This window comes from Neolamprologus brichardi, chromosome 6 (genome assembly GCF_056152115.1).
Source record: "Neolamprologus brichardi isolate AB-2024 chromosome 6, ASM5615211v1, whole genome shotgun sequence".
In the NCBI taxonomy this organism is placed as follows: Eukaryota; Metazoa; Chordata; class Actinopteri; order Cichliformes; family Cichlidae; genus Neolamprologus; species Neolamprologus brichardi.
Window position 1 is genome coordinate 36,721,678 of NC_142109.1, and position 14,534 is coordinate 36,736,211.

At 43.1% G+C, this 14,534-nt stretch overlaps 1 protein-coding gene across 1 annotated transcript; it reads left to right on the plus strand.

The window, feature by feature from the left end:
* Nucleotides 1–739: 739 nt before the first annotated feature.
* LOC102797623 (NLR family CARD domain-containing protein 3-like) lies at nt 740–12,649 on the plus strand. The gene is made up of 10 exons (XM_087842316.1): nt 740–870; nt 955–1,038; nt 1,271–1,387; nt 3,715–3,787; nt 3,950–4,151; nt 4,276–6,064; nt 7,957–8,127; nt 9,049–9,222; nt 11,685–11,731; nt 11,876–12,649. Exons 1-10 carry the CDS (start codon nt 782–784, stop codon nt 12,415–12,417), a joined length of 3,288 nt encoding a protein of 1,095 aa, XP_087698442.1. The 5' UTR covers nt 740–781; the 3' UTR covers nt 12,418–12,649.
* Nucleotides 12,650–14,534: the final 1,885 nt, after the last annotated feature.

Consider the following 14,534-nt stretch of genomic DNA (forward strand, 5'->3'; position numbering starts at 1 on the left):
CTAAAGAGGATTTTAATTTTTACAACCAGTGAATGTCTTAATGTGGGGGTGTGACTGGGTGAGGTAAAGACTCTACAATAATACAAGTAAAACAGAGAAAACCCAACAACTCTTCATAATATTCGTGATGCCTGCAGACATGCATTTACTACGATTGTGTGATTTGGAGGCTGAAATCATCTCTGTGACATTTCTCACAGTGAAGTGATGAAAGCAGTTTGTGACAGAGGAAACTGTCTGGCTGATTCTCAGATATGATTTGGACATGTACTCTGTTACTCTGAGGTGTGCTGCTGTAAACGATTGTGTATTTTATTCCTTCCATATGTGTCAGTGCAACTCCAACTCAGTTTGATCGTCTGTCTCTGAACATTTACAGTTTTTATCAAATGAAAGGAAACAGGAAACACTGTGCAGTGAACTCTCTGCACAAGAACAACATTCAGTTTATTTAATGTGAACGTTATTTTTTCTCTCATTAACATGATACTGTCATAAGTACATTTAATTTGTAACATAATGTTGATAAACTCTGGTTGTAGAAGTCTGTACAGTCTCTAAGAATAATGCTGCTTATTGCTGTTATTATTGATCCCTTATTGATATGTGATGGTCAGTCCTACAACTACAGCAGATACTTCATGTTATCTGCACTCAGATGGAGCAGATCAACACGTCAGACACGACCTCTGCAGCTCTCAGTTGATGTGCACTTGAATGATTGTGTTTCCTCTGCAGGTGAAGGTAGAAAGTGTGTGTGAGCTGATGTGGATTGAGCAGCATGGATCAGTGTGAGGACAGAGAGGAGGGAGCCCCTCCCTCTAAAGCCACCCTGTGTGGGGAACATGAGAGCCAGACCAAAGCTCAGAGGTGAGATGACCATCTCTAACTGTCCGTGACTCTTCTCCATGTCACAGCTTAGCACTCACATCTCTGCTCCATCATTATTCACAGGAACCCACCTGGACCTCCACCCAGAGAGCGTGACAAGTCTAAAACCCCTCCCATAGAAGACCTGCCTGTGTCTGCTGCAGAGAGGTGAGCTGTTAGTAACATGATCTAAAATGTCTCAAAGGACACACAGGCTCAGCTGTAACTACCCTCGTGGCTAAACTGACCAAAACCAGCATGCCCACTGCCAACACTAGTTTGGAGTTTCCTTCTGCTGATGCTCAGCCTGCAATCCAGTTTGTCTTTAGGATGATGAAGGTATCCTAATCTTCATCAGCTTCTGTAGCTGCAAATAAAAAAAATATTTCCTCCCTAACAGGACGCCTGGGAGTCCAGCTGGACCTGAAGCTGGACCCAGCTGTGTATCCTTCAAGAGTGACCGGTCTAGACGTCAGCTCATTGATTTTAAAGTCCAGCAGGTGTCTGCTGCAGAGAGGTGAGCGGCTAGTAAAAACTCTTTGAGAGCTGATTTAACTGCTTGGTGTTGTTGAATGTTGTTATACCTCCTCGTTTATCTGTTTGTGTAAGGTTTGTGGTGGGAGTAAGAGGACTGGGTAGGTCTGGTGGACTCTGTACATTTCCATTTGTTTTCTGTTAAAAACACTAAGTAGGTTGGTGCCACCTATGCAGTGTTTTTCATCTTATGGATATTAAGATTTTTCTGTGTTTTTGTTTCGTTTTTAAGAGTAGAGCTCAGCCAGGTTAGGGGTTAGTAGGTCTCACATTCACATCTTCACATTCAGCTGCAAATCATTCCAGTGTGGGCTGAAGGCCATCACTCGATGAAGCCAGCAGAACCACATCATCTGTGAAAACCAGAGAGGATATTCTGAGACCACCCAAGTCAAAGCCTCGTGGCAATTATGAACAGAATCTGTGACAAAGGGCAGCCCTGACAGAGTCCATCACCCACTGGGAAAGAGTGCAACTTACTGGTCCTCCTTCTTAAAGATGGGAACCACCACACTCTGTCAATCTAGAGACACTGCCCTTGATAACCACGCAACATTGTAGAGATGAGTCATCCAACACAGCGCTAGAACGTCCAGAGTCTTCAGGAACTCAGAGCGAACCTCTCTTGAAGGTCTGCTGGAGGTGTTAGTTGAAGATCTCGCAGATGTATCGACATAAAATTGAGAAACTAAAACCTAAAGAGCATCTCTGGCCTCAGATCATTCATTAAAAAACAAAGTTTATTGTTTTAATTACAAGAAACCTTCCCACACTGTAACTGACTGACCCATTTTAAAACTAAATAAGGCAGGAGGCCCAAACCATTGCACATACTGGTTCTGTATAGCACAAACGTTCTGCTACCAAATGACACCTGAGCATCCTGACTCAGGGTTTGAACGATTCATCCCATCGTCTGATCCAAACCATATTGTCTGTGCTACTCTGATCTGATGAAACCTTTGTCAGTAAACGTTAATACAGGAACCTCTCTGTGGTTCGTTTATGACAAAACTGTGAGATTTCAACCTCTTGGATATGAATGTGGTTGTTTACCAGGACACAGATGAGTCAGAGACAGTTAGCAGCTCTGTACTCATGTCCAACACGATGATACAAAAAATGGTGAAGTTTGAGAGACATAATTATCTACTTCAACTATCCGGTCGTTAAGTGATGGCGTGACGAATCCAACTTCCGGGCCTAAAGTAGTCTGCGTTTAATATGGCTTTTGTGTTGTTAACATGTTTAATGTTTTGTATCTTCTTCTATTTAATCTCAAAAAGCTCCTAAAACAGTCAGTGATCACTGTTGACCTCCCTCTGCTTTTATTACCGCTAATCATTTATTTAAGCTCAGTTTCTAAAACCTTAGGATGTAACTACAGCCCAGCCCATGCAGCAGTATATGAATGACTAACCTCGTATTGTGGATGGATTATCTCAGTTGTTCTCCTGGCTGAAGTTTGGTCCCTTTACAGCATCCTGCCATGCAATTACATTTGTTCCTGACCACCGAGAACACTCACGTTAACTTTTATCGAGTGGGAAAAAAGTTAGCTTGTTTATATTATGCTAACATAGCTGTGTCGCGGGCGGTCACGTAGTACATCATACCAGCTAGCCAAACTTCAGTAACCCTACAAACGTCACTGCTGTTTAGTTTTCTGTCTTCATTTATGTTGGAAGTGATAACAGAACTGTACGTTTGAATTTGTTTCCAAAACCCCGCAGTCAGCACATGCTATATTGTATTTAGAAGCTAGCGAGCTAACTTCCTGCTAACTTCCTGCTAACTTCCTGTTAACTTCTAACTCCGTTAAATGTCATAAATTCCGTTTTCATGGATGCCTGGATGTTAAACTCAATTGTTACACCTGGTAGAGCAGAACGCTGATCATTTTATTAAAGATGAAAGACTTCAGACATTTTTCAACTCTCAGTAATGCCATAGTGATTGTTTGATATATGGACCTGCAGCAGAGTTTAGGCCCAGACACGGCTAGTGACGTCAGACTTAACGACCGGATGGTCGTTGAGCTGAGAGAGGAATTAATCATAACTTAGACGATTGATTGTTATTTAACTATTTCATTATGTTTTCTTTACAACTGTCACCCAAAGAGAATTTGTTAGCAGCTGATGTTGGCTTTTAGTTAGTAAACTTAAAGTAAAAAAAAAAAACTAAGCTGAGCTGTTGACTTTTAGTACGATCAGCTGAAATTATAGCCATATATGACTACGAGCAGTCATCTAAATAAATGTGTTTGTCAAAATATCACTGGCTGAATTGATGATGATTCCTCCACAGAGTGGACCAGGAGAGCTCAGAGGTTCAGCGTGGTCAGTCTGCCCATCAAACCCAGCTGGACTCCATATTTATGGTCTGTACATGTACAACAACTTCTTTTACATCTATTCTGTTCACAGTCATCTCCATGCTGCTCCTTGTAGACCAGCGGAGTGTCAGTGTGTCCAACATGGATCTGATGTTTGGCTCCATGATTTCAGTCTGATTGGCTCATTCATAAAGTATTCTGTTCCAGCTGCTGGAGGACAACATCATCACGTTTGTGAAGAACGAGCTGAAGAAGATCCAGACGCTTCTGAGTCCAGATTACCCAGAATGCTTAGAGAGTCAGAGGGAGGATGATGAGAAGAGCAGCAGCAGAGAGGCATTTGTGAAGATCACACTGGACTTCTTGAGAACAATGAAGCAGGAGGAGCTGGCTGACCGTCTGCAGAGCAGTAAGAAACAGATGAAGATTTGAGCTGGTTAATGAATGCTACATTAACTAATATCTTGCAGATGGACAACATGCATGTGTACTCAATAAATTCTTGACTGAGATTTAATTAATTTGTTTTTTAGAAATTCCCACTGAAGGTTTTCAACATCATTTCAAGTCTGTCATGAAGAAGAAGTTCCAGCATGTGTTTGAGGGCATCGCTAAAGCAGGAAACCCGACCCTTCTGAATCAGATCTACACAGAGCTCCACATCACAGAGGGAGGGGCTGCAGAGGTCAATGATGAACATGAGGTCAGACAGATGGAAACAGCATCCAGGAAACCAGACAGACCAGAAACAATCAGACAAGAAGACATCTTTAAAGCCTCACCTGGAAGAGATGAACCAATCAGAACTGTGCTGACAAAAGGATGGGCTGGCATTGGGAAAACAGTCTTAACACAGAAATACACCCTGGACTGGGCTGAAGGCAAAGCCAACCAGGAGTTTCAGTTCATGTTTCCATTCACTTTCAGAGAGCTGAATGTGCTGAAAGAGGAAAAGTTCAGCTTGGTGGGACTTGTTCATCACTTCTTTACTGAAACCAAAGAAGCAGGAATCTGCAGCTTTGAAGACTTCCAGGTTGTGTTCATCTTTGATGGTCTGGATGAGTGTCGACTTCCTCTGGACTTCCACAAAACTACAATCCTGACTGACCCTAGAAAGTCCACCTCAGTGGATGTGCTGCTGATAAACCTCATCAGGGGGAAACTGCTTCCCTCTGCTCACCTCTGGATAACCACACGACCTGCAGCAGCCAATCAGATCCCTCCTGGGTTTGTTGACATGGTGACAGAAGTCACAGGGTTCACTGACCCACAGAAGGAGGAGTACTTCAGGAAGAGATTCAGAGATAAGAAGCAGTCCAGCAGGATCATCTCCCACATCGAGACATCACGAAGCCTCCACATCATGTGCCACATCCCAGTCTTCTGCTGGATCACTGCTACAGTTCTGGAGGATGTGCTGGAAACCAGAGAGGGAGGAGAGCTGCCCAAGACCCTGACTGATATGTACATCCACTTCCTGGTGGTTCAGGCCAAAGTGAAGAAGGTCAAGTATGATGGAGGAGCTGAGACAGATCCACACTGGAGTCCAGAGAGCAGGAAGATGATGGAGTCTCTGGGAAAACTGGCTTTTGATCAGCTGCAGAAAGGAAACTTGATCTTCTATGAATCAGACCTGACAGAGTGTGGCATCGATATCACAGCAGCCTCAGTGTACTCAGGAGTGTTCACACAGATCTTTAAAGAGGAGAGAGGACTGTACCAGGACAAGGTGTTCTGCTTCATCCATCTGAGTGTTCAGGAGTTTCTGGCTGCTCTTCATGTCCATCTGACCTTCATCAACTCTGGACTCAATCTGCTGGAAGAACAACAAACAACCTCCAAGAACTCTGACACAAGAGAATCTACAGAGAAAAACTTCTACCAAACTGCTGTGGACAAGGCATTACAGAGCCCAAATGGACACCTGGACTTGTTCCTCCGCTTCCTCCTGGGTCTTTCACTGCAGGCCAATCAGATCCTCCTACGAGGCCTGCTGACACAGACAGGAAATAGCTCACAAACCAATCAGGAAACAGTCCAGTACATCAAGAAGACGCTCAGTGAGAATCTGTCTGCAGAGAAAAGCATCAATCTGTTCCATTGCCTGAATGAATTAAATGATCGTTCTCTAGTGGAGGAGATCCAGCAGTCCTTGAGTTCAGGACGTCTCTCCACAGATGAACTGTCTCCTGCTCAGTGGTCAGCTCTGGTCTTCATCTTACTGTCATCAGATCTGGATGTGTTTGACCTGAAGAAATACTCTGCTTCAGAGGAGGCTCTTCTGAGGCTGCTGCCAGTGGTCAAAGCCTCCAACAGAGCTCTGTAAGTAAATATGTGGTCATTCCTTTCTGAATTTTTGAAATATTCAAAATAATTCAGCTGTCAAAAGTCCTCTCGAGCCTCTCGATTATCAAAGACATGTCTGTAAATTGCTGCATTCATCTTCCCCTGACTAGTCTCCTGGTTCCTGCTGCCATAAACCTTCCCCACAGCATCCTGATGCCACCACCTGTTCACCTGTAGAGATGGTATTGGCCAGGTGATGACCTATAGCTGGTTTCCTTTAGACATGACATTTGGCATTCTGGCCAAAGAGTTCAATCTTTTATCGGACCAAAGAATTTTGTTTCTTGTCGTCTGGGAGTTCTTCTGGGCCTTTGAGTAAGCTGCTGGCAGACAGTCGTGTGCTTGTTACTGAGAAGTGCCTCCGTCTGGCAACTCTACCATGAAGGCAGAGTGGTGGAGTACTGCATAACTGGTTGTTCTTCTGGAAGGTTCTCCTCTCTTCACAGAGCAACGCTTGACCTGTCAGAGTAAACATCAGATCTTTGGTCACCTCTCTATTTGCCCTGAAACGCTCTCTCAAAAATGGGAACCATGTGGCAATTGCAGATGTAAGCGGGGGCTCTCAAGTGGCTTGGCAGGCGGCTGGAGTGCAGGACCACATGGTGTGCTGACCTTTAGCGAGGACACCGCTAGACCAGCCGGCATGGTGACCTCAGGCATAGCAGGACCCTTGTGCGCCTCCACCTCCTTCCGGTCCGTGAAAACATGCTGGTCGCTCCGCGGCCCTCCTCCGGGGAGCCACGACGGGTGCAAGCCCCTGCTGGCCGACAGCCACTCCCACCCAAGGAGTGGTGATGTGTGCGCTGACAGGCTGCGTCGTAGCTGGTTTCACCCTGGATGCCAGAACAGACGCTGTGCAGTCGAGGGTCGTGGGTGGGGGTGGCGGAGGTGGCGGCCAGGAACCAATCCGAGCTGCCAGACTCGTAATCTGCTGCATCCGGCACTCGGATCAGTCTTGCAGTTCTTCCCACCGGCAGCAGGACCCCGCCGCCTGCTCTCACTGTGTGGCCACTAGCTCGGCCACTTTTTGGGCCAGCTCCTTCCCTGGCTGGCCCGGTCTTGGGTCTGCCACGCCCCCTCCTGGGTTTTGGTGCCACTGTAAACATCACACGGCAGACCCAACCAGAGTTTCATGCTTTTCAGCATGCTGCTTTATTTAACAGCCCAACACATACCAACAACAATAATCTAATGACTAACAGCACAGCCTTTTAAGCCGGCAAGGCATGATTGGTGTGATTCATTTTGGAAAGAGGCTCTAACATGACAACTTGTAGAAAACTGAACTGCTGTGAATACTTTCTGCATGCATTCTAGATCTGATCCTTCAGCCTCGTCTGCGAGATTTGCTAGCATCATGTTTTTCACTCACAATGTTGTCTTCAAGGACAGGAGTTTTGTTCTTTATTTCAATTACACATACTTTAGTTAGCTAATCATAGCTCAGCTTATAACTCGCCTTCAGTGTAGTCTGTTATCTCTGCTATGTTGCCATAACACCATCTAGTTTAGAAGTCTTGGAGTCCAGGTTTTTCATCTGTGCCAGGAAATGGAGCAGTTAAAATGAACTTTCCAACAAGTGTGATCATACCAGAAGCTTACTGACCAAAAGCATCTGGTGGAGGTGCAACACTTAAGTGTCCCTTAGAAGAGATTTGTTTGGGCCAAGAAAGTGACCAATAGTGCCTTCTATTTATGCCAACAAGTATATTTAGAAAGAGATTGATTTGTGTTTTCACAAAGAAATTTTAAAATGTTTTATTAGATTTGTTTTAACTCAAATTTTAGATTATTGTCTTAACCATGAATTGGGTGTCTAGGTTCAGCATTTACAGTAATTTAATCTTATCACAAATCTTGCTTTTCAGATTGAGTGGCTGTAACCTTTCAGGGAGAAGCTGTGAAGTTCTGTCTGCTCTCAACTTCCAGTCCTCTAGTCTCCGAGAGCTGGACCTGAGTAACAATGACCTGTGTGATTCAGGAGTGACGCTTTTCTCTGCAGGACTGAAAAATCCACATTGTAAACTGGAATCTCTCAGGTCAGGAATCAGCCATAAAACATTAAATTGTATTACCATTTAAACAGCTACTCATCATATAATTGTCAAATTATTTTTGTTTAACTTTTTGCGTAGTGTTAGACTCTGGGTACTGTTGACTTTTTTCATATTTCATATTTTTGCATGTTTAAAAAGTGAATTCATTCACTGTCCATTTAGAGAATTTAGGGCTATTTTGTGCTTGTGATATACTAATTCCCTTTCATTACTATGAATGATAGATTAAGGAAAAACTGCAGAAAAAGACCTTGAGACATTGAGAATAGTTACAAGTACCTGGGAATCCCAGAGGACAAATGTGGCTTCCAGGAAAGTTGCAACCACAAGTTCTAAGCAGTCAGCCGAATGGGAAGAACAAGATCCAGGCAATCAATACCTATGCCCATCCCCACTGGTGAGCTCATCAGTTGGCTAAAAGAGGCGATAGAAAAAGCAGATGAAGACAGCCGTAGTGATAGATGTAGCTGAGTGATAGTAAGAAAGAAGGAATATGAGAAACCTGAAAAATACGACGGGCTGTGAGATGAGCTCAAAAAGATGTCGAGGGTGAAGGAAACAGTGGTTCTCTTGGTAACTGGGCGAGTGGCTCCAGCAGATCCCAGGAATGACGTCTGAGATCTGCGTCCAGCAGAGTGCAGTCCTAGGAACAGCAAAGATACTGTGCAGAACCCTCGTGGCCTAATCACTGTGAAAGGCAAAGCTGACACCGCTGATTAACAATGGGCAAAAGAAACCCAACTAATTATATCTCATTATGTGTTCTCAATTGCTGCTGCTATAAATAAAGCTAACATTAACTGAATACGTGGAATGGGTTTGTGGCATTCAAGCTCAAAAAAAAAGAAAAAACAACAACACAGCAACTACAACAAAAGTGTTCACACGTTATTCTGTCTGCAGTCTGTCAGGCTGTCTGATCACAGAGGAAGGCTGTACGTCTCTGGCCTTAGCTCTGAGCTCCAACCCCTCCCATCTGAGAGAGCTGGACCTGAGCTACAATCATCCAGGACCCTCAGGAATTAAGCTCTTGTCGGCTGGACTGAAGGATCCAGGCTGGAGACTGGACACTCTCAGGTATGGAGAGAATGTCTGATAGAGGAGGATGAATTTTAATTTCCTCAGGCAATGATAGAGTTTTCTGATTCTGAAATGTTTTCTCTCCCTTTCACACATATTCTACGTGTGAATCAAAGGAACATGTGTTTCGTTTAGCCTGCTATCCCACAGTGATACTCAGCCTTTCAGCCTTACTGGAGAGCAGTCTTCTGGTCGAGTCAGTGCTAAATCAGCTGTCGGCCTTCTTCACGTAGTTACTAGGTCTTACAGACAGACGCATCAAACAAACAGACATTTTATCTTCTAAAAGGATTCAGTGTTTCTTTTAATAATAAAAGCCTAAGCACCAAATGAGCAATACATATTTAGCCCTTCTACTTGTCAACATCTGGGGCTCCAACTTATCTCTCGACTCAGTCCTGAGTCCTCCTTATCCGACCTCAACCAGCAATGGCATCTGATAGTTTGGTGGCACATGTTCGTCCTTTACTGCTGTTGTTATCAATCTGATGTGAAGAGTCCTCAAACATGAGATCTGACAACATCAATCCCAGAAAATTCTTTCATGTCATGTGACAGTTTCCATAACCCTTCCAGTGCCCTGGTAACTGACCCGTCCAGAGCTGTTTAATTAAATAAATGTATTGAACTATACATACAACAAGCCAACCCAAGCATTGGACACACCCCTCCGTTTTCTGCCAAAAGCATAACTAACGCTGTCCTGTTCTGGACTGTCATAACTGACGTTGACATCAACTTTTCTGACAGTCCAGCTATTGCATTCCTGGTCAGGTTAGCCAATTTCTGCACATTGTAATGAACATAATTAATACAGCTAAAATTCTCATTGGGTGTTATGCAAAGTACTATAGACTCAAACCCGGTAACTGTTGGGTTTGCCCATTTATAAGTAAGTAAAGTGTACTTATTAAGCGTTTTTTGTAGACAGGCAGTCACAAAGAGCTGAACATGAAGGTAAAAATAAACAGAACGCTAAGTATCCAAACGCTCTGTGACTGGTACTCATGGACAAGTTCCATTTAATCAATGGCAATTGATCAGTGGTTGTTGATCAATGGGGATGAGAATTTGCATAATTATGATACTGACCTCCCAGCCCATTTTTCCTTGAGTGGGCTGGTTTCAGTCATTATGCAAATGTCCTGTTTATAAGATTGAAACCTGCAGTCAGCTGAGACTGAAGACGTCACCTGATGATGACGAAACGTTTCTCCCACAAAACGCTACGTCCAGATGAACAGAATCAACTTTTGGAGATTTACTTACCTGGATGATTGAGAAATGCATCAAGAAGAACACTAAGTAACAAAGCAGACAATATAAACAATACAAAAGGTTAAAGGTAAATAAAAAGGTAAAAAAAATTTAAAGCGTTGATCAACAGAAGGCTCATCTGGAACACCTTTCTGTATCCCTGTTGATTTATATATGCTGAGAATTTTTATGTAAGATCAAAATTGTCTAACATAGACCGTCTATTCCAATTTTTGGACTGATGTACCTTTTGTCTTATAACTCTTACTGGCAGTCCCAACCTGACCATTGAGCAAGACACTGACCAGGCACTGGGCAATACCAAAACAAATCAGTCTTTATATCAAAGATCTGGAAGAATTTGGCCATAAAGTAAAATTCATGGTGCGGTTACACCCATCAGGGCTTACGTCCTCTACTTTGGTATCCAGATTTCGATATAAACAACAGGCTCTGCTTACCTTTATTTTGAAGGCTTTCTGTGAGCTGAACCGAAACCAGTTGAAAAATCCAGTCAGGGTCGCCACTTGTGTTCATTTTTCTTTCTTAAGGAAGGAGAACGACTGTCTTTGGAAAGATTTTATTGGCTTCAGCAGTTGGTTACAAGTTATTGCGTGCTGGACCTCAATGTGAACACGCGGTCTGCTTCACAAATAGGATGGCCCTGTAAGCATGCAATACAGTTTCATACCGCGACGTGGTGCTCCTACCGTCTCCCCTGCAGGTCTTCTCCTCTCCGTCCATGTCTGACCTTGTCCTACCATCTGCTCCTTTCCTGGAAAAAAGAGAAAGGAAAAACACCTCCGTAGCCTAACCTTGTTGCACTAATGTTATCCAGCAATTCTTAGCCTCTTATTTTCTACTGATTATCTAAATCTGGGACATTGTGTTCGGACTCTGTCAGCCCAGAAAAAATATCCCCCTGACTCTAACTCCACAATTGATGTGTAAGCATGTTTGCAAGCTCTACATGTCAGTCTTAATAATTCAATTTAAGAATATTGCTGAATTAATGCGTTTGGCCCTTATTACATGGAGTGCCACATTTGTATGAGCACAATAGGAATGTGTATAAAACATCAAGCAAAAGCAGCTTTATTTAATCATTTTCCTTCCTAACACTATCAGTCTGTGTATGAGAGCCGTGTAATGTCCATGTGTGCATGCTGACTGTGCTGCTCTGACCCCCCTCCTCCTTTCAGGGTGGAGCCTGCTGGAGTCCGATGGTTGAGACCAGGTCTGAGGAAGTGTAAGTGTGTTTTTAATGGGATTCATGAAAACAAAGCAGCACACATTCACATCTCTGATGTCAGGAGTCATCATCAAAGTGTCAATCAATGAACAGATGATGGATCAATAACTGCAGCTGGATTGTGTTTGTTCTCTCCATCAGATTCCTGTCAGCTCACAATCGACACAAACACAGTGAACACAAAGCTCCAACTGTCTGACAACAACAGGAAGGTGACAAATGTGGAGGAGGTTCAGTCGTATCCTGATCATCCAGACAGATTCGATGTTCGTCCCCAGCTGCTGTGCACAAATGGTCTGACTGGTCGCTGTTACTGGGAGGTCGAGTGGGGAGGACTGGTTGATATATCAGTGAGTTACAGAAGAATCAGAAGGAAAGGAGAGACTTACAACTGTGTTTTCGGATACAACGATCAGTCCTGGAGTCTGGACTGCATTAAAGATGGTCCTGATGCTGTCTGTCACAATAACAATCGAGCATCCATCTCCTCCTCCTCCTCCTCCTCCTCCTCCTCTGTCTCTAACAGAGCAGCAGTGTATGTGGACTGTCCTGCTGGCACTCTGTCCTTCTACAGAGTCTCCTCTGACACTCTGATCCACCTCCACACCTTCAACACCACATTCACTGATACTCTTTATCCTGGGTTTTGGTTAGAAAGTGGTGCCTCAGTGTCCCTGTGCTGAGTGGAGTGTAAAGAGTGTCTCCTGTTAGAGAAACACTGACTGTTGAACAGTTCAGTCTGTACATGTCTGTCTCTTTCACTCACAAACATGTTTTCAGATTCATGGATTCAATCAGTTGATGTTTGAAACTCTTCTAAATGATTGTAAACTTCGTCCTCTTCAGTCCTTAAAGTTCACATCCAGCTCCTCTGCATTTCCAACGAGTCTGAGCTCATTAAAATGAATCCAAATGTTTGATTTGTCTTTCTTAACCAGTAAAGCCCTAACGCCACCAGCACAGGGGCTCAAGAGTTATGTGACTGTCTGTGCCGTCAAGCCTTTTATGCAAATATCAACATGTCTAGTTTCCACAGAAAGCTTATCTCAGCTAAATGTGAAAAACACAGTGAAAACAAGTGATGATTAAAAGAGCATTTACAAAAAATCCACTAAAGTGTGCAAAACACAAACAGCCAAGCCCAGAATTTGCCAGACTTCATGTACCCGGGTAAACAATGGCTGTTAGCGAGCAGAGACCTCACAGATTCCAGAACACCAAAATTCACTGAATGAGCCACAAAAGACGACCACATGAATGTGTAGCAGCACAAATGCTCTAAGACAGAAAGTGCCTTACGGGACAGACTTCCTCTATTTTCACCAGTAGACGTTGGCCGCTGTAGCTACAACATGTCGTCAGTTTGGGGCCATGTGGGGTCTCGCCTCGCAACTATTGATTGGTTGAAGTGACGTGAACGCAGCATCGTTACCATGATTCTCAAATGATTAAAAATAGTTGTCAATCATGCAAATCGCTCAAAAGAAGCTGAAGCTTCAGCCCCTCAAAGTGCTAGAAGCCATTTAAACAAACCAGGGTGCAGGGTAGAAAGACCTGTTGCCTGTGTTATTATTCTTCAAAAATATTCAAAAAGCATTTTTAGGCATGTTAATGAAATTAACCCTTTATGGCCGGTTGGAGCGGGCACGCTCTGTTTTGCACAACTATTTTGAAAGCTGGTAGAATTACAACCATATAAGCTGATGCAATAATTTTTTTTTGCATATGAAATCGGAGGAGTTGTACTTACATCAGTTTCCTTCCATGTATGGCTTTGCAAAACTTGTACAAAAAGCACTTGCAGCAACAAAAACATAATATTCCAGAAACATATGGCGTTATTTTTGTGCCACTATTCTGAGCGCACATAAAAAAAAGCTGGTGGATAACAGGCATCTCCGAAAACGTCAGAGCAGTTATGCAAATATGTCTTGATGAATCGAGAAGATATTTGAAGTTTACACAGAAACATTCTCGCATGAAAATATCTTAAAAGTTTATTTTGTGACCCAGACAGAGTAATTTCGTCATTTCGAGCTGATTGGAGACCAAAACAGCCAATCAGATTTTTTTGCACCTGAGTCTGTGATTGGCTGGTTTTGTGGCACAAATATAATGGTGTAGAGAAAGAGTTGAGCGCGCATGGGCAGAAATGTTGAGAGCACGAGCAACACGTTGCGAGCGAGCGCAAATGCAAAAACTGAGCGAGAGGGGCTGCTATTGTGTGTGTGTGTGTGTGTGTGTGTGCGTGTGGATAATAGCAAACACTGAAATACATTTTTTGCACGCAGCAATGAATTTTGTTCACTCAAATTTAGCTTTTCTTCACTCAAAATAAATTTCTCCTCAAAATGCAACACTTGCACCTGCAAACTTTTTTTTACGTGCGCTCCGAATAGTGGCACAAAAATAACGCCATAGAAACACGCTTTCCTGATCCGATCAGCTGTTCATAACACTTCCTATGTTGGAATAGACGTCAGCACGAACTATCGGCTGTCCACCATTACCCCCCAAAACTGGAAGTGATGTCATTTTTGCGGAAAATGTAGTTTTTTTCCTACAGGGCATTTACAAAGATATGCTGGTGTTTATCAAATTAATTTTTCAGTTTATGCTTTTCTGTATAATTTCTGGGATGCTTAGAATTCAAATTTTGATGCTTTTTGTTTTCTTTTACAAATTTGTATTATAATATTTATTTTTGTTTTTCCTGCAGTATATAAAAATTGGTGTATTTCAAAAATAAAACTATGAAGACACTTAAAATAAATTTCCTGTGGTGGGAAACTATTTTGTG